Source organism: Oncorhynchus masou, chromosome 30 (assembly GCF_036934945.1).
Source record: "Oncorhynchus masou masou isolate Uvic2021 chromosome 30, UVic_Omas_1.1, whole genome shotgun sequence".
Classification (NCBI taxonomy): Eukaryota; Metazoa; Chordata; class Actinopteri; order Salmoniformes; family Salmonidae; genus Oncorhynchus; species Oncorhynchus masou.
In genome coordinates, this window is record NC_088241.1 from 6,053,317 (window position 1) to 6,072,932 (window position 19,616).

The 19,616-nt window shown below is 42.1% G+C and overlaps 2 protein-coding genes across 6 annotated transcripts; both read right to left on the minus strand.

Moving 5' to 3' along the window:
• Positions 1-192: 192 nt before the first annotated feature.
• On the minus strand, positions 193-5,234 carry LOC135521932 (glutathione S-transferase kappa 1-like). 3 transcript variants are annotated; one of them, XM_064947749.1, is made up of 9 exons: positions 4,864-5,233; positions 4,721-4,745; positions 4,291-4,362; positions 3,920-4,001; positions 3,632-3,760; positions 1,812-1,957; positions 1,445-1,561; positions 1,195-1,288; positions 193-303 (listed from the first exon to the last, which is right to left on the minus strand). In XM_064947749.1, the coding sequence occupies exons 3-9, from the start codon at positions 4,360-4,362 to the stop codon at positions 260-262; spliced, it is 684 nt and encodes a 227-aa protein (XP_064803821.1). In that variant the 5' UTR covers positions 4,721-4,745; positions 4,864-5,233; the 3' UTR covers positions 193-259. The 3 variants fall into 3 exon arrangements, with proteins under 3 accessions (XP_064803821.1, XP_064803823.1, XP_064803822.1); XM_064947751.1 differs by lacking the exon at positions 3,632-3,760 and having other exon boundaries at positions 4,864-5,234; XM_064947750.1 differs by lacking the exon at positions 4,291-4,362.
• Positions 5,235-10,413: 5,179 nt separating this feature from the next.
• LOC135521904 (rap1 GTPase-activating protein 2-like) lies at positions 10,414-15,970 on the minus strand. 3 transcript variants are annotated; one of them, XM_064947711.1, is made up of 19 exons: positions 15,806-15,970; positions 15,625-15,657; positions 15,366-15,456; positions 15,064-15,099; positions 14,903-14,950; positions 14,444-14,641; positions 14,224-14,321; positions 14,048-14,126; positions 13,879-13,932; positions 13,602-13,685; positions 13,404-13,504; positions 13,100-13,229; positions 12,819-12,998; positions 12,642-12,713; positions 12,470-12,556; positions 11,006-11,161; positions 10,830-10,916; positions 10,696-10,721; positions 10,414-10,583 (listed from the first exon to the last, which is right to left on the minus strand). In XM_064947711.1, exons 1-19 carry the CDS (start codon positions 15,874-15,876, stop codon positions 10,484-10,486), a joined length of 1,731 nt encoding a protein of 576 aa, XP_064803783.1. In that variant the 5' UTR covers positions 15,877-15,970; the 3' UTR covers positions 10,414-10,483. The 3 variants fall into 3 exon arrangements, with proteins under 3 accessions (XP_064803783.1, XP_064803784.1, XP_064803782.1); XM_064947712.1 differs by having other exon boundaries at positions 14,444-14,635; positions 15,366-15,459; XM_064947710.1 differs by having other exon boundaries at positions 15,366-15,459.
• Positions 15,971-19,616: the final 3,646 nt, after the last annotated feature.

The window sequence follows — 19,616 nt, forward strand, 5'->3', positions numbered from 1 at the left end:
CAGGTCCTTCCACTTCTTTCTGTCCTCTTCCTTTTGTGTCGCATATCTGGCATCTAATCTTCCTAAAGCCTTACTTGTCCTTACATGTAAATGTCAGGTTTCTTTGTGGCAGTAAAAGTGATTAGTGAAAAGACAGTCATCTATTTCAAAGAATACATTTCAGGCAGATTTAGAAAAAAAGACCATTTCAAATCATATCTATAGTATTTATTAATGTTAATGAATTCCATACATGACAGTCCCAGTTTCATGTTTCAAGTCACAGTTTGGCAGCAGCAGGCTGGGGTCCCATCCACTTCTCTCCTAGAAGACAGAAGGATACGATTGGATAAGGTCTGCGCTGAGGTGAATCTTGATGGGCTCAAAGAGATGATAGTAATTATATAGGAACCAAAATTCAAAACAATAGAATCTACCATATTTAGCAACCAGGACGAAATAATGATATTGACTGTCTTGTGTGTTTACATACCGTTTGATAGCTAAATCTATCAAAAGACTGAGGTGCATGACATAAAACGTGTACAATAACATGTGACGTATTACAATAAGATGTACAGTATTGATTGCAGTCCTGTGTAGATCAGTTGGTAGAGCATGACGACAGGGTTGTGGGTTCCATTCCCACGGGGACCAGCACAAAAAAAAGTATTAAAATGTATGCACTCACTACTGTAAGTCACTCTGGATAAGAGAGTCTGCTAAATGACGTAAAATGCCAAATTGCTGTAAGTATATAGCCTACAGTAAGTGTTATCTTAAAGGTTGACTTTGGACACAAAACGGTCAAACTCTGCCCCTTTCTCAATTCGGGGTGTGACTTTGGTGGTTCGTCGATGTGTCATTCTGGTCATGCGCACCCCGCGACTGACGTAGCTAGTTCGTTAGCTAAGCTAGCCACTGTAGCTAGCCAGTAACTCCTCCAGTATGTGTTGACCTAATATCACAGGATTTGTTTTTGGACAGACGCTATAGCGATCGGTAAGAAATGGCACTTCTGTAGCTAAATATTGTATTCATCCAAATTGTATTTGTTTTTAAGCATTACATGCCCTGGTATAATGGTTCATTGATAAGTCATATTGGTTAAAGTCAATTCTATAATATGCTATTTGTGAATATTCTGATGCAGCCAAAGTGGGAGTTTATGCAGGAACATGACATCTTATGATGCCAGAGGAAGTGTGGGCTCACCTATGCAGTCGGCAATGAGCTCAAACCGGTCAGAGCCAAAGAACACCTCCGCCTTTCCATTCACATGACACACAGCCAGAGGAAAACCAAAGGCCTGAATGAAAGAGTACAGAGACAAGGTGAGATAGCAAAAGAAGTGAATGCACTGATGCTGATAGCTGCTATTATCATTAACAGCCATCTAAACCATCTACATGTATGGGGTGGGGTTGGTTGGGAGGGAACAGGGAGAGGAGGGGGAGACACTGACCCTATGGTCCAGTGCTTCCTGGGTGGATCTCTTCAGCTTGTCTTTGATTTCCTTAGAGGTGGACAGTTTCAGCAGCTCTTCTACCTCACAGGCTGAGAGCCCCGCCTTCATGGCTGCCTGGAAAAAAACATGAATCACATTAAACAAACAACCTGCAATGTTCAACTCCGTCACGCCACCGTCTAACCAGACCCAATCTCAAAATGCACTAGGAGGATTATGCCCTCCACTAGTGCAATTACATTAGTGTTGGGAGATAGCACTTATTTAACAGATATTATATGAAAGGCACATGTGACTAACACTAGACAGATGAATGGAGAGAAGCCTTGAACTCAAGCTCCAGCGACTGAGTACTTCCTGGTACCTCAGAGAGTGATGCAGGCTGGGTAATGTCTTTGTCCTGGCTCCAGATCCTCATCCACAGCTCCCGTGACACCTGCTCTACCTGCTTATCTCCTCCCACCTCCCTCTCCTGTACCGCCGCCACAAAGCGCATGGCAGACAGCGAGCCTGGGACAGACAAATACAGTGGGGAAAAAAAGTATTTAGTCAGCCACCAATTGTGCAAGGTCTCCCACTTAAAAAGATGAGAGAGGCCTGTAATTTTCATCATAGGTACACTTCAACTATGACAGACAAAATGAGAAAAAATATCCAGAAAATCACATTGTAAGATTTTTAATGAATTTATTTGCAAATTATGGTGGAAAATAAGTATTCGGTCACCTACAAACAAGCAAGATTTCTGGCTCTCACAGACCTGTAACTCCTTCTTTAAGAGGCTCCTCTGTCCTCCACTCGTTACCTGTATTAATGGCACCTGTTTGAACTTGTTATCAGTATAAAAGACACCTGTCCACAACTTCAAACAGTCACACTCCAAACTCCACTATGGCCAAGACCAAAGAGCTGTCAAAGGACACTAGAAACAAAATTGTAGACCTGCACCAGGCTGGGAAGACTGAATCTGCAATAGGTAAGCAGCTTGGTTTGAAGAAATCAACTGCGGGAGCAATTATTAGGAAATTGAAGACATACAAGATCACTGATAATCTCCCTCGATCTGGGACTCCATGATCTCACCCCGTGGGGTCAAAATGATCACAAGAACGGTGAGCAAAAATCCCAGAACCACACGGGGGGACCAAGTGAATGACCTGCAGAGATCTGGGACCAAAGTAACAAAGCCTACCATCAGCAAGGGCATTGAAGATGAAACGTGGCTGGGTCTTTCAGCATGACAATGATCCCAAACACACCGCCCGGGCAACGAAGGAGTGGTCCTTTGTTGCCCGGGCATTAAGGTCCTGGAGTGGCCTAGCCAGTCTCCAGATCTCAACCCCATAGAAAATCTTTGGATGGAGTTGAAAGTCCGTGTTGCCCTGCAACAGCCCCAAAACATCACTGCTCGAGGAGATCTGCATGGAGGAATGGGCCAAAATATCAGCAACAGTGTGTGAAAACCTTGTGAAGACTTACAGAAAACGTTTGACCTCTGTCATTGCCAACAAAGGGTATATATCAAAGTATTGAGATAAAGTTTTGTTATTGACCAAATACTTATTTTCCTCCATAATTTGCAAATAAATTCATAAAAAATCCTACAATGTGATTTTCTGGATTTCTTTTCTCATTTTGTCTGTCATAGTTGAAGTGTATCTATGATAAATTACAGGCCTCTCTCATATTTTTAAGTGGGAGAACTTGCACAATTGGTGGCTGACTAAATACTTTTTTGCCCCAATGTACATGGTTGCAAGAGAAAAATGTGGTGAAAGAGGTCAGCAAGGAGTTTATTTTACATGACAGTGAGGCACAAAAAGGCTAAGAGCGACCATACAGAGCAGTGTATTAGGTTCAGAAGGATAAAGCTCATTGATAATGTAGAACAGGCTGTTGTTGACAGCACAGACATTTTTCCCCTTGAGTGTCCCCAACAGACAGCAGTACTCAATGGAATGTTACAGGGAGGGACCTGACAGCACCAGCTACCAAATCTTGGCCTACTGCATTGAGGCCTAGACCTGTTAAAGATGCTGTTCCATCTATATTAGGAAACCGTCATTGATCTTTAAGATACGTTCTATATAAGAAACAGTACTGGCATATTAATGCTGTTCCCACCCATGTGTATCCTGAATATATACTGGCAAATTTACATAAAGGAGATGCAGGGGGGTGCACCTTTTTCAAACATGGCCTCAAATGGGTCAGCAGGGGGACTGATGGGGACCTGGAAGTACTGGGCTAGACGGTGCAGGTCTGTGGTCATATACAGGAACTTGTTTGGGACCAGACCTGGGGGCTTATTACCTGGAATACAGGATAAAAGTACAGACTTTACATCACAATGCAGATGACTTATCATATTGACTTAATGTCTGACTGACAACATGTGCAATGTAAACATAACAATCCATCCATAGCCTATTGTGAAGCCTGGTTTGTGTAATGTTGATCTTAGCTAATTACCTGATCCTTGCATGATGCCACCCAAGAACGCAGGACGTAGTTTAAGGTCAATGTTCCACACATTTCTGTAACGGCACATGACCTAAAGATCGGATACATGCATGCACGATGATCAGTCAATGCATATAACTCTACGTCTGAAATCTAAAAATGTACAATCTAAAGCCGAGCTGCCGATTCCTCTTCCTGGAGATCTACAGTCCTGTAGGTTTTCAGTCAAACCCTAGTTTAGCATACCTGATTCAGCTATTTAAGATCTTGTTGAGCAGCTAATTAGTAGAATCAAGTGTGTTAAATTAGGGTTGGACTGAAAACCAACAGGATAGTTGATCTCCAGGAAGAGGGTTGGGCCCTGATCTAAAGACACTAACCTCAAAGCCAAGCCATGAGTAGGGAGAGACCACGTCATAAAACAGTTCAATCACTTTCCTAGAACTTGCCATCTGAAGGATTTGTTTTGTATTATTGCAACAGTAATAACAATATTACACATCAAGACAGGGACATTCTTGTGAATACAATGAAAAAAAAATTAAATACTAGAACACCAGGCAAACCCCCCCGAAAAAAATATAATTCAGGACATCATTAATGTGTGGATACAGTAACATCCGTGTAACATTGTTAACGCAAGTAAAAACGTTCCTGTAGCCAAAAGATTTAGCTAGTTGTAACATCCGTGTATCATTGTTATTGAAAGTAAAAACGTTCCTGTAGCCACAAACACTTAGTTATAACGTTATTTTGTGGGGTAAATTAAAACGTTCTATCTTACGTCATTGTTAATTATGTGCACGTTACCTTTGACCACCAGCTAGATGTCCGTCTGTCAAAGAAAAAAATGTCAAAGTTCAACCATTGAAAACAATCAAATGCACTTTGAACTCTGCATGTTTTCAAGTTTAGAAATGTGTACATATGCACCAAACGATCATTCAAATTACCCGTGCAAAAGTCAAACAAGCTGTTAACTTTGTTCTTTCGTTGTGTATTTCAAGGATACATGTAAACTAACAATAAAGACACTAATTTGAAGCCGCTTTAGATAACGCGAATAGAATTAGATGCAGTCTTGCGCGCAGTGCTTCTGGGTCATTGGTAGATGGGATACATTGTGTTAAATTACGTTTAATAAAGTCGTTTTACTAGCTAGTCCTAATCCTTTTCATAACCATAACCTAATTATCATAACCTGCTACGTTAATTATCATAACCTGCTGCGAAAAATAAATTATAGTCAATTGTGACAAACTGTACTCCGTCTAGTCAAAACCGTGTTTGTTTACTTTATACATTCTTCTTCAAATTTTATTGGCGAATCGCAACCAACTGATATGTGCATACACTGCCTCCTACTGCCCTGGAGTGTGATACCGGTCACGACCTACCGTACCTGTACCACGAGACATTCTTCTACCGCTTTGCTCGTTTTGATACAAAAACACTGCCCTGGTTTGCAGCCATCCACTAAAAATATAAAGAACAAAATGTAAAGTGCTGGTCCTATGTTTCATGAGCTGAAATAAAAGATCTCAGAAATGTTTCATACAAAAAAAAAGCTTATTTCTCTAAACTATTGTGCACAAATTTGTTTACATCTGTGTTAGTGAGCATTTTATCCTTTGTCAAGATAATCCATCCACTTATCTCAGTTGCTAGCTATGCCACTAAAGATCCTGGTTCGAGTCCAAGCTCTGTCGCAGCCGTCCGCGACTGGGAGACCCAGCATCATTCGGGTTGGGGGGGGTTGGCCGGCTGGGATGTACTTGTCCTATTGCGCTCTAGCGACTCCTGTGGCGGGCCGGGCGCATGCACGCTGACACGGTCGCCAGGTGCACGGTGTTTCCTCCAACACATTGGTGTGGCTGGCTCCGGGTTAAGTGGGCATTGTGTCAAGAAGCACTGCGACTTGGCTGGGTCGTGTTTCGGAGGACGATTGGCTCTCGACCTTCACCTCTCACAGGAGTTGCAATGATGCGACAAGACTGCAGCTACCAATTGGATACCACAAAATTGGGGAGAAGACAGTATTTCTGTCTGAAACACTCATTCTGATTGACTGGGCCTGGCCCTCCAGTTGTTGGGCCTGGCTCCCAAGTGGGTGGGCCTATGCCCTCTCAAGCCCACCCATGGCTGCACCCCTACCCAGTAATGAAATCCATAGATTAAGGTCTAATTCATTTATTTCAATTCACTGATTTCCTTATTATTTTCTTAAAACTACATTCTTGGTTAAGGGCTTGTAAGTAAGCATTTTACAAAACCATTTGGATTTGATGTTATGTACTAAAGTCGATTTCATCCACACTTGCGTTAGTCCCCTCACGTGGTGATTGGCATTTATGCTGTGACAATGAAAAGGCAGAAGACAGACCTACAGTAGGTTTTAGCAGGGACGTTGGGTAGGATGACCTGATTTGTAACTATGAAAATCCTTTTGTCAAACAGATTGCGAACCCAAAAGAGTACATTTCATTCTAGAGTGGATACAAAAAAATATAAATTGTTTGGGTAGAGTGTAGGGGCAGATTTATGTAATATTTTTTTCCATGAGATTTTATTAGCTATTTACTTTATTTAGTCTGATTAGTGGAACAATTCTCATTCTTAATAATGGGCTAAAATATAGGGTAATTACTGTGCTTGTCAGCAAGAACACTACTGTCACCCCCCACACGTATTTTAGGATTCCACTTCTTTCCAGTTTTGCCAACACAGTCTCATATCTGAAATCTGATATGCCTACTTGTGTCTTTGAAAATGAATTATATGAGGCTATGTATTTTTGCCAGTCATGGACAGTTTTGAATAAGTCATACATTGCATTGGATATTATATGCTCCAGGAATCAAATATCATTTTTAACATTTTAGTATTGTGCACATGCTAGGCAGAGATCGTAGGTGGACTCACAACTCATAAACACATCACATAATGTCTATGTAGAGTAAAATGATGGCAAGGATCTTCAACTAGTAGTCATAAACCACCTGAATATTTATCTTCAACTAGTTGTCATAAACCACCTGAATATTTATCTTCAACTAGTTGTCATAAACCACCTGAATTTTGATCTTCAACTAGTAGTCATAAACCACCTGAATATTGATCTTTAACTAGTAGTCATAAACCACCTAAATATTGATCTTCATTAGATTTTTCTTGAAGGTTGGGTCATCTTGAAAAATGCGGTGTTACAACAAGAACATTTTCAAACACAAAGCACTTGGTGAACATAGATCTGGGTGGCCAATCCTCCTGGAGAGGATTTTCTTCCATCCCTATTTTAACGAGATAGATCCCAAATGACAAAATATGAAATGTTTGTGTCCTTACCTTCAAAGCAGTCTATGGACAAGCAGACTCCAATCTATGATTTGGTGACCCACTGCCATCAACCATTGATATTAACATTTCCTGTGCAGAGCCTTGTTGTAGTGCTAACACTTCCGGGCACGTCTCATAACTTTCCACCTGAGAACAGGGATCAATCCCGGCTTCCAACCTTCCCACTGTTTATAACACTTGCCTGTCTTCCTATCTCATTTCATTACTGTCTGAAAAAAGTGTCAAACCACCGAAAAAAAAACATTTAAAAACATATTAGCATACTTTACATATCATACCCAAAAGTAACAAAGTAGTCAAATTTGGAGTGTTAATTTAATGTTCAAAGCATCCTGAATAGACCTAATTGTACACCTTGGTAATAGGCATACGCCATGTAAAAATACATAGAATTTCAGGAAATTCGCTTTAAAACAGTAAACTCCTAGTCCTCCGTCTATGGATTGGCCAGGGGGCAATGACATTCACATAGCAAATCTCACTCCAAACTTTCTTCAAAAGTTGGTAGCCCTGAATTATTGCAAAGCTCTGAAATAGTAAAATAGTAATAATTATTGCATGACTTCATTTACTACAATGATGTACATATATTAACAGTGAAAATATTCTAAAATAATATATTTGTATTACCTGTTATGTAAGTATACATTTTGACATCTTATTTTATAGTTTGTACAGTGCATTCGGAAAGTATTCAAACCCCTTGACTTTTTCAACATTTTATTACATTACAGCCCTATTCTAAAATTTATGAAATATTTTTTTCCCTCATCAATCTAAGCACAATACCCCATGATGATAAAGTGAAAACAGGTTTTTAGAAATACCTTATTTACATATTCAGACCCTTCGCTATGAGAATTGAGCTCAAATGTATCCTGTTTCCATTGATGATCCTTAATGTTTTTTACAACTTGATTGGAGTCCACCTGTGGTAAATTCAATTGATTGGACATGATTTGGAAAGGCAAGACGAATATAAGGTCTCACAGTTGAAAGTGCATGTCAGAGCAAAAACCAAGCCATGAGGTCAAAGGAATTGTCCATATAGCTCCGAGACAGGAGTGTGTCGAGGCACAGATCTGGGGAAGGGTACCAAAACATTTCTGCAGCATTGAAGGTCCCCCAAGAACACAGTGACCTCCATAATTCTTAAATGGAAGAAGTTTGGAACCACTAAGACTCTTCCAAGAGCTGGCTGCCTGGCCAAACTGAGCAATCAGCGGAGAAGGGCTTTGGTCATGGAGATGACCAAGAAACCGATGGTCACTGACAGACCTCCAGAGCCTCTGTGGAGATGGGAGAACCTTCCAGAAGGACAACCGTCTCTGCAGCACTCCACTAATCAGGCCTTTGTGGTAGAGTGACCAGACGGAAGCAACTCCTCAATAAAAACCACATGACAGCCCGCTTGGAGTTTGCCAAAAGGCACATAGAGGATTCTCAGACCATGACAAAACAAGATTCTCTGGTCTGATGAAACCAATATTGAAACATTTGGCATGAATGCCAAGCGTCACATCTGGAGGAAACCTGGTACACTCCCTACGGTGAAGCATGGTGGTGCCAGCATCATGCTGTGGGGATGGTTTTTGGTGGCAGGGACTAGAAGACTAGTCAGGATCGAGGCAAAGATGAACGGAGCAAAGTACAGAGAGATCCTTGATGAAAACCTGCTCCAGAGCGCTCAGGACTGGGGTGAAAGTACACCTTCCAACAGGACAAAGACCCTAAGCACTCAGCCAAGACAATGTGGAAGTGGCTTCGGGACAAGTCTCTGAATGTCCTTGCGTTGCCCAGCCAAAGCCCGGACTTGTACCCGATCGAACATCTCTGGAGAGACCCGAAAATAGCTGTGCAGTGACTGGTCAAGAACTACAGGAAACGTATGATCTCTGTAATTGCAAACAAAGGTTTCTGTACCAAATATTACGTTCTGCTTTTCTGATGTATCAAATACTTATGTCATGCAATAAAAGGCAAATTAATTGCTTAAAAATCATACAATGTGATTTTCTGGATTTTTGTTTTAGATTCCGTCTCTCACAGTTGAAGTGTACCTATGATACAAATGACAGACCTCTACATGCTTTGTAAGTAGGAAAACCTGCAAAATCGGCAGTGTATCAAATACTTGTTCTCCCCACTGTATGTGTGTATGTATATGGATATATATATTTACCCCCCAAAATATATGGGGGATTGGATATGATGCAGACAATTACATTGATGGAAGCAACAATCTTTCCGCAATATTAAGCTGATCCACCCCTTAGAAAAAATAAATAAATAAAATAAAATAAATAAATAAAATTAAATTAAAGTGTCTCCACTGAGATTTTCAACCTCTCCCTGGCCGAGTCTGTAATACCAACATATTTTAAGCAGACCACCATAGTGCCTGTGCCCAATAACACTACGATAACCTGCCTGTCTGTAGCAATGAAGTGCTTTGAAAGGCTGGTCATGGCTCACATCAACACCATTATCCCAGAAACCCTAGACCCGCATACCGCACCAACAGATCCACAGATGATGCAATCTCTATTGCACGCCACACTGCCCTTTCCCACCTGGACAAAAGGAACACCTATGTGAGAATGCTATTCATTGACTACAGCTCAGCGTTCAACACCATGGTGCCCTGAAAGCTAATCACTAAGCTAAGGACCCTGGGACTAAACACCTCCCTCTGCAACTGGATCCTGGACTTCCTGATGGTAAGTGTAGGTAACAAAACAACACATCCGCCATGCTGATCCTCAACACAGGGGCCCCTCGGGGGTGCGTGGTCAGTCCGCTATTGTTATTTTACTGCTGCTCTTTTATTTCTTATTCTTATCCATATTATTTTAAACTGCATTTGTTGGTTAGTGGCTCCTAAGTAAGTATTTCACTGTAAGGTGAAGATCTGATTTGATTTGATTTAAAGGTGCTTCAACAAAGTACTGAGTGAAGGGTCTGATATTTCAGTGTTTTATTTGTTATAAAATTGCAAAAATGTCTAAAAACCTGTTTTTGCTTTGTCACTATGGGCTATTGTGTGTAGATTGATGAGGATTTTTTTTCATCCATTTTAGAATAATCAATTTTAGAATAAGGCTGTAAAGTAACAAAACGTGGAAAAAGTCAAGGGGTCTGAATACTTTCTGAATGCACTGTACATACAAAGTATCCACTCGGTTATTACTAAAATATACACATCATTTTGTCTGTCTACATATTCTCCTGGGAACCGGAGTGGTCTTTGACCTCTGTGGAGCCCAGGTTGTCTGTGGGCGGAAAGGTGGGTTCAGGGGGCTTGTAGGCCAACTCACTGAAAGACAAAAAAACAGCATCTGTCTGTCTGTCTGTCAGTCAGTCCGTCCGTCCGTCCATCCGTCTGTCAGTCCATCTGTCTGATTTGTCCGTTCTCTGTAGTGTCTTACCTCTCTCCATCTCTCTCTGTAGCAGCCTGGAGAGGGAGACAAAAACCAACAGGGGTGGTCAGTATTTCCCACAAATATATCAATAAGATATTCAGTGAAAAAAGAGAAGTGCTTCCATCTTCAGTATGGGTTACCTTGGGCTTCTGTGGGAGCGGCACCCCGCCCATCTTTCTAGGTCCCCCAAGAGTGTCAAAAGAATTACTGCGCACCCTAATGGCTCTCTGCAACAAAGACAGGAAATATGGATGCCAAGTCCAAAACCCACCCTTTCCCCACACTGTAGTGGAAAGTCAAGGATTTCTGACTTCACCTTAAAGTTTTTGATGAACCCGCCACTCCCCTCAGTTACACCCCTCATCCCCTCAGAAGTCGCGAGGGTGGACACAGGCGAATCTCCCATCATGCACTGGGAGCGGGTGGACAGTTCCGCCTGCAGACTCTCCAGGAGGGACGAACGAGTGCGCAGCTTGAAAAGATAGGATGAGAGGAGAGAGGGAGGCAGAGACAGAGGAGAGAAGGAGGCATCATATAGGAGTTAAGTACGAGATGGGGAGCAGAAGAAAAGAATTAGAACCTTTTGTGACTAGGGGGCAGTATTTTCATTTTTGGAAAAATAACGTTCCCGTAGTTAACGGGATATGTTGTCAGGACAAGATGCTAGAATATGCATATAATTGACAGCTTAGGATAGAAAACACTCTAAAATTTCCAAAACTGTAAAAATATTGTCTGTGAGTATAACAGAACTGATATTGCAGGCGAAAGCCTGAGAAAAATCCAATCCGGAAGTGACTCATCTTTTGAAAGCTCTGCGTTCCAATGCGTCCCTATTGAGCAGTGAATGGGCTATCAACCAGATTACTTTTTCTCCGTATTCCCCAAGGTGTCTACAGCATTGTGACGTAGTTTAACGCATTTATGTTGAAGAATACACGTAAGCGGCTACATTGCGCAACTGGTCACCTGATGGCTCCCAGAGTGATTCTCGTGTAAAATACAGAGGTAGCCATTATTCCAATCGGTCCTACTGAAAAACCAATTGTCCCGGTGGAAATATTATCGAATAGATATTTGAAAAACACCTTGAGGATTGATTATAAACAATGTTTGCCATGTTTCTGTCGATATTGTGGAGCTAATTTGGAATATTGTTCGGGTTTTCGTGACTGCAATTTCCGGGCGATTTCTCAGCCAAACGTGAAGAACAAACGGAGCTATTTCGCCTACAAAAAATAATATTTTTGGAAAAAAGGAACATTGGCTATCTAACTGGGAGTCTCGTGAGTGAAAACATCTGAAGCTCATCAAAGGTAAACGATTTAATTTGATTGCTTTTCTGATTTCCGTGACCAAGTTACCTGCTGCTAGCTGGACAAAATGCTATGCTAGGCTATCGATAAACTTACACAAATGCTTGTCTAGCTTTGGCTGTAAAGCATATTTAGAAAATCTGAGATGACAGGGTGATTAACAAAAGGCTAAGCTGTGTCTCAATATATTTCACTTGTGATTTTCATGAATAGGAATATTTTCTAGGAATATTTATGTCCGTTGCGTTATGCTAATTATTGTCACTCGATGATTACGCTCCCGCACCCTGGATGGGGAGTCACTAGAGGCTATTAGAGAAGAGGAAATACTTGTTTCTTTTGTTTCTGTTCCACATAAAAGATACCAGATTTGCATCTAGAAAGTCTTTGGATATTTGTGTGTAATGCCTCAAGAATGATTGTATACATTTATAATGGTGTTAGAGTTGTTCTTCTGTGGTTACCTCCAGTCTACTGAACCTCTCAGCCTTATAACAGGAGATCTCTGCATTGATAAGCTTGGTCAGAAGGAACTCTCTCAACAGGGAGCTCTGGAAGATAGGCCAACAGAGACACACTGAGAATGCATCATGGTCTTTTACCTTGTCACCAAGTTCAGATGTGAATTCTGCTCACCTCTGTGAATATAGGAGGATCAGGGAGGGAGGGACCAAAGGGAGGTACATCCTCTCTGGCTGTGACTGACACCTGCAAACAGACCACTTCCAGGTTTGAAAAAGGCTTTCCATTCCAATAAAAATACCTACAGTGATAAGAGATCAATGTGTCTCTCCTTTTGTTTTATCTTCTTACCTGGAACACCCCTCCTCCTCCTGCCTCCTCCTCCTCGTCCCCCACTCTCTTCCTCACCCTCCTGACCACTAGGAAACAGTGCAGGAAGTGTGAGCCGATGACATCAGACAGAAAAGGGGTGTGGCCCTCCTGGTAAACAACAGCAACGATGTCGTTGCCTATGTGTCTCTTCCTCTGTAGCTGTAAGGAGTAATGAGCAGAGGGTAAGCGGGAGCCACTGGAGCTGGGTTGAAGTGATTGACTGTGGGTGAGGATGATTAGGTGTCGTTATTCAGACTAACCTGTTGTGTATCGCCCTCTGTGAAGGGCAATTTGGTGGACACATGGAACATGATCTCTCTGCTGTGGAAGGAAGTGAAGACCGCATCACTTCCTGTCTGGCCGTGACACACGTCCAAACCTCCTCGGAACCTGGAAGAGAGGGAGGGAGAGAGAGAATGTGGGAGAGAAAGAGGGAAGAGGCAGTCGGGGAGAGGGAGTGACAGTAAGCTGCTGATGTCTTCTTATTCATCTCTTCCTGTTACAATGTCATATTTCTGTAATTCTCCATAAGGCCATGACAAAATGTTGGTTACTGTACATTACCCAGTGAACCCTTGAAGTGTGACTGTATCTCCCAAAATAGAGAGGAATTCTTGAAACTCTTCACTTTCCTCATTGTTACAGAGTATGTCCTCCTCTGTCAACTGTAAAAGATAGAGAGAAAATATGAGAGGTAATGTACAGTAGACTAGTGCTACTATTTAATGCTTCCAAGCTTCTGCCTGCATTCCAGTTATTTACCTGTCCCTCTCTCTGATACAAGACACCAAACTTGAAATTCAGAGACACTCTGTGTTCATCAAATGCTGTTATAAGATCTGGTGCCTGAAAGACAGAGAGGGGAAGAGAGAAAGAAAGAAGCAAAGAGAGGGAGAGAGAGATAGAGAGATAAAGGGGAAGGAGAGAGCACACATTTTTGTCAAAATGGTCTCAGGGTTTAGAGGTCATTTGAGGAGTACATTCTGTGTCACATGAAGGCCTAAAGCATTTGGGAATGTGTACAGTGAAAAAGAAGTACCTTGAGGTAACTGACCACATCAAATCTGGACACAGTCACACTGTTGCAGAGCATCTGAAAAGGACATGGTCAGTTTGGGTTTTTTCAATGATGGTAAATGTTTTTAGTAAAAGCACAGTAAAGGTTCATCTAAAATACACACGTCTGTTGGAGAGACTAGTAATGGTACCTTGGCCAGCTCCACAGCAGACGGGATGTTTGGGAACAGAGACACAGAGAAAACCCCATGCATAGAGCATTCCCTCATCCTGGAAAGGAAAGACAGATGTAATAACTGTTGCTCATGGAATTCACCAGGGTGTTTCATTACATTAATTGAATAAATTATATTCTTTCAGATATAACCTCAGTATTACTCTCAGCCTCTTCTCTTCTTCCTCCAAACAGACAGAGAGAAGGAGGGGTCCCAGGGAAGGGTCCACTGCTGTGAACGAGTGATGATACTGACATAGGAGAGAAAGTCACACAGCTACTATGTATGTATTTCATCATCTTGGATCATAGTCCATCTCTACCATCAAATGGAACAGAATAAGAGTAGTCCTATGGGCGGTACTCTACTAACTCGTGAGCGGAAGAACTGCTGGTAGTATGTGGCCTCGCTGTCTCTCTCCATGATGTCATAGGTCTCTGGGTCTAGTCCATAATGAGAGGATGTCGGACTGGTCTCAGCAAACGTCTGTAGCGGGGGGTCTATCCAGTAACCACCCAGCTTTGGAGGCAGGATCAGAGGAAGGTCATGACCTATCTTCAAAAGCTGAGACTTTCAAAAGGGTGAGGTGAGAATTAAAAAGTCTGGTGTATCAAATTAAATGTAGATCTAGCAGTATCTGTAGGATGATGGTTGCATCAGCATACCTAATAATGAGTTTTATGTATGCTGGTATGAGTGTTACAACTATTGTGACGTCAGCGTTTTAGGGAACAAAAATCTCTGTATCGTTGATAATATTGAAAGGTCAAATATCAACACACACACACGTGTACACAGATCTTGACATTATATTTTAGGAGAAAGACTCACCCTCAAAGGCAGAGGGAATTCACAGCGCTGTTCATCTAGCCTGCTGCTCTGATGAAGGAGAGTGAAGGTAACAGTGACTGACTGATTGACTAACTGGAAAGAGAACTGATGTACACACAGAGACTACACAAAACAGAGAGGGAATGATGCCGTACACTCACCTGCAACTTCTCAATGATCTCAAACAGCTCTGTCACCTTACATGGAAAACACAGACAGACAAAGTCAGACAGAAAGAGACAGACAGACAGACAGACAGACAGACAGACAGACAGACAGACAGACAGACAGACAGAGATAGAGACAGAAAGGAAGTTCAGGGAGAAACAGGAACAGAAAGAGAAACAACATTAGACAAACACAGATGAAGGGAAATGCAAGGAGACTAAATTAGTGACGATGTGATCAACAAATGCAAAAAGGGTATGATGAAAGACACATTATCACAATGAAGTCCTTTTACCTTCCGGTTGCTGCCAGCAGAAAGGAACGGTTTGGTCTCGCTGGTAGGGGAGTCCAAAATATCCAGAATGCTGTGTTCTAAAGGTTCTGGTCTGCTGCAACAGGTGGAATGACAGAGCAAAGCAATGCAACCCATCACTTTTCCTATTCATCAACTGCAAGTGTATCAAGCTTTAAATCCAGTGTAAAATGACCAGCGAGAAATAAACGACATCTAATGTGGCTAAAGGTAAATAAAGGTATTTTTAAGTTTTTCTCACCTAGTCTCATTTTCACATATGAACTTGTCCACACTGTGAATAGGGAAAGTGGTAACTCCTTAGACAATGTGCCACATGACATTAAGGACTACTTCTATGAACTATTTAAAGATTTTATTCAGATTCTGACTCTAGAACCAAATCATTTTAATTCGTTGTCAATACTTTGACTGCTACTCACCCTCCATATGCCCCAAAAGTGAAACTTCTCTTTCTGGAGAAGAACTTCTCATTTCTGCTGTCTCTCTCCATCGTTCGGTGTGGGTGTCAGTGCTTGTGAGTGCCAGTGTGCTAGCTATAGTCAATCAGGGATGAATTAAATCACTCGTCTCTGTCTCTCTCTCTCTCTCTCTCCTCTGCCCCCTGCCTCTCACTCATTTAATCTCTCTACTTCCTTCCCTCTATCCTGCTGTCAGCCAGACGAGCAATATTAACCCCATCTTGGCCGCAGGGACACGCACTGATGGATAACAAACCCCCCATGACCCTGCCGTGACATGCAGTACATGTATGGACACAGAGACAGAGGAGTCGCTGGGTATCGATCACCATGCTCTAAGAAACACAGATAGTGGTCTCACTGACTGGGTGTGTGTAGGAATGGTAAATAAATAAATACATGAGAGATTGGACCTGTTACCCTTTGAGTCTGTAGAACCATCAATTATTGACAGCACATACTGAGAGAGGTGCAAGGCAGCGGGAGAGGAGAGGAGAGAGGAGGGGAATGGGGAGGGGTGGTAGTGGAGGGGGAGGGGTGTTGAGGGACACTGCTAAAGGGGGAATACAAAAGAGGAAGGGAGGTTAGACAACATTAAGCTTCATTTGTGCAATAAGGTCAATTATGTTGTGGCATTGGTAGTAATTAAACAAATCTTTGTTATCAAGGAAGATTTTTCATATCAATCAAAAGACCCTTTTCTGTGTTTGCAAACGTTTCCGCAGGGGGCTGATGCGCGCCATATTGGAAGTTCTCATAGACGGTCAGCTAAGAAAGCCTCCATTTACATGTTGCTTATGAGTAGATTTATAATAATAATAATAATAATTAGGTGGGTGCTTACATTTGTCCTATTTCACACATGTACAAGTGTGTATTATACACATTTGTGAATTGGACATTTGTTTTTTGCATATCCCTCTCCCCCTGAGACAACCTCGGAGAGTGGGTTCACAGCCAGGGATCAGCAATTATTGACTGCGACCCTGGAGCAATTAGGGTTAAGTACCTTGCTCAAGGGCACATTGACAGATTTGTCACTTAGCTGACTCGGGCATTAGAAACCAGCAACCTTTCGGTTACTGGCCCAATGCTCAACTACCTGCTGCCCAATTTCACATTACTTAGGGATTATGATTGGATTTTCACATTCTAGCTAACAATTGCTACATCCAAAATAGTTTTTTTTAAGATCACAAACAAATATAATATTTGCGACTATTCAAGCAATAATCAAAACCAGCAAAACGTCAATCAAAATTCCCTGAACTGTCATTGGCTGTAATCCAAAACTTCTATCAGTCCCACTACTCTGACACTGCAGAGGTGCAGAAGTTGGTTGTTAGTAGGGTACATTGTTAACCTCTGATGTAAAGTCCCTTATTTAGGGGACTAGTAGCAGTTCTGGACTGGTTCCGAATGACCTAAATTTTTGTGTACAGAACGTTCTGTGAACAGTGCAACGTCAATTGCTTTACACTCAGCAAAACAGCTGAGTCTCCCAACTCAGTTGAAGCTCTCCGCAAGGAGCTGAGATGCAGGGTTTGAAATCTTACACCTCATTTGCATAGGGGGTGACATGCCACATTTTTTGTCCTATCCAGACAAAGGATCTATTCCTCTGGCTGTGACCATAGGAGCCCCACTTACTATAGAGCCGGGCTCTCCAATCAATGAAACTCAAGATTCTCAAATGGAGATAACGTTTGTGGTATTAAGTTTTAGCTATGTTGGATGAACAGATTACTGTATTCTATATGAAACCCCTTCCGTTGGCATGCTGAATGATATTTCCCCAGTTTGACTGATAAACAAAATGTACCAGGAACATATTATACATGTAATTGTATTCATGAACATTGAAGAGAAGAAGTCTGAATTTGCTCAATCTAGTTCTGTTTATCCACCACAAATATTGATTTTGATGGAGACCAAAGTTCACAACTGGTTCCATAGTGGAAACATTCTTATCGATCTCAAGGAGCTGCTTCCTGAGATCAAACACAACGCATGGTAACCTTGCAGAATCACCCGTATCAGTGAGCTGTTGTGAAGCTCATCTAAGAATCGACCTTACAAAAAAATGTCATATTTGCATTTTCACATATGAAATAGATGTTTTCACATGTTGAGCTGAAATTTTCACGTGAAACCATATGTTCACATGTATTACATTTTAAGATCACATGTTAACACCGCCTTTTCACATAAAATGTGTTCAACTCACATGTGAATTGCAGTTTCACAATAAAAGTAATGAGTAATGATAACTTTTTTTACCAGTACCGAGTCGATGTGCAGGGGTACGAGTTAATTGACGTAGATATGTACAGGAATAAAGTGATGTATAGTAAACAGTAGGCCAACGTCAATTAGTGAGAGCAGAAAGCTGTCAAAAGGAGAATACTCCTTCAGGTCATAGACAGCTTGGTTAACCAACTGGGCATAGAGCGGCAAAGATGCACCAGATAAGGCAGGAGTTAAGAACAGTTCAATGAGGCGAGTGAAGAATAAAGACCAGCCTTGTCAGAACTACGGAACATCATCAGGGCCTTTCAGAGAGCTGAGTGGCATAGAAGGCACAGGAAAAAGAGGGCAAGGAAGCGGGCTTCCTTTTAGCAAATCTCTTTGGATTCACCGAACAGCTGCTAGGTCAGACGCACAGGGGTCACCTTACCTGCTCCAAAGATGAGATCCACAACCATCTCTGCAGCATGTACAGCAACGCAATCAGAAAGAAAGATCTGGAGCAATGCAAGGCTTTGATAAATTTACCAGTACCAACCACAGAGTTAAACAAGAAGGAGCCCTGCTGGAAGGATGTACATGAGGTTGTCAAGAGGGCAAGAGCATCCTGAAGGTGACCTGGAGGAGGGGCTAAGTCTCTCAACAGTGGAGATGTGCAGAAGGAGTATGGATTCTGAAGGAGGAGAACTCGAAGAACATCAACCATTTCAGAACCATCTCGCTGCTCAGTGGTAAAGGAAATATATTATTCAGCATTGGGGCCAGCCTTCTGACAGACAACATCCTGAAGAACTCCTACATCAGTCCAGAAAGAAGGGATCCTGGAGGTGCCAGGATGACTGGAGCACACAGGTGTGATCAAGCAGATAATCAGGGAAGCCCGGGAGAACATAAGATACCTTATTGTACTGTGGCTAGACCTCACAAATGACAAAGGCTTCATACCCTACATCCCAGACAAGATCAGGGATCTCATTCTGAATTACTACAACAGTTTCAGTTTGAGAGTCATCTTTGCGTCCACAATATTGGAATGGCACAGGCCTGGGAATGGAATCATCACATGCTGCACCATTTCAGTGATCCTGTTTGCCCTTGCCATGTCAGTGGAGGTGGAATGTTGAGGCCTGCTGACCAAGTCTGGCATGCGACAACAGAGTCTTCATGGACGACCTGACTGTGACAACAACATCCATCCCAGGGAGTAGATGGATTCTGCAGGGGTTGGGGAAGCTTGCCACTTGAACTTCAAGTTTGATAGCAGCCTGAGGGATACAGCATCCATCAAGACATCCAACCAGGAGCTGGAAGTGTGGTTGGCTACAGTGGACATGTCAGGTTTACCTGGCAAGATCAAGGCCTGGATATACCAACATGGTGTCCTCCCACGGATCCTCTGACCCCTCCTGGTTTACAAGGTCCCGATTTCTACAGTTAAGTGCTTTGAAAGAAGGTTCAGTAGCTACCTCTGCAAATGGCTGGGATTATATTGAAGCCTGAGAAGCATTGCCCTGTACAGTCACAA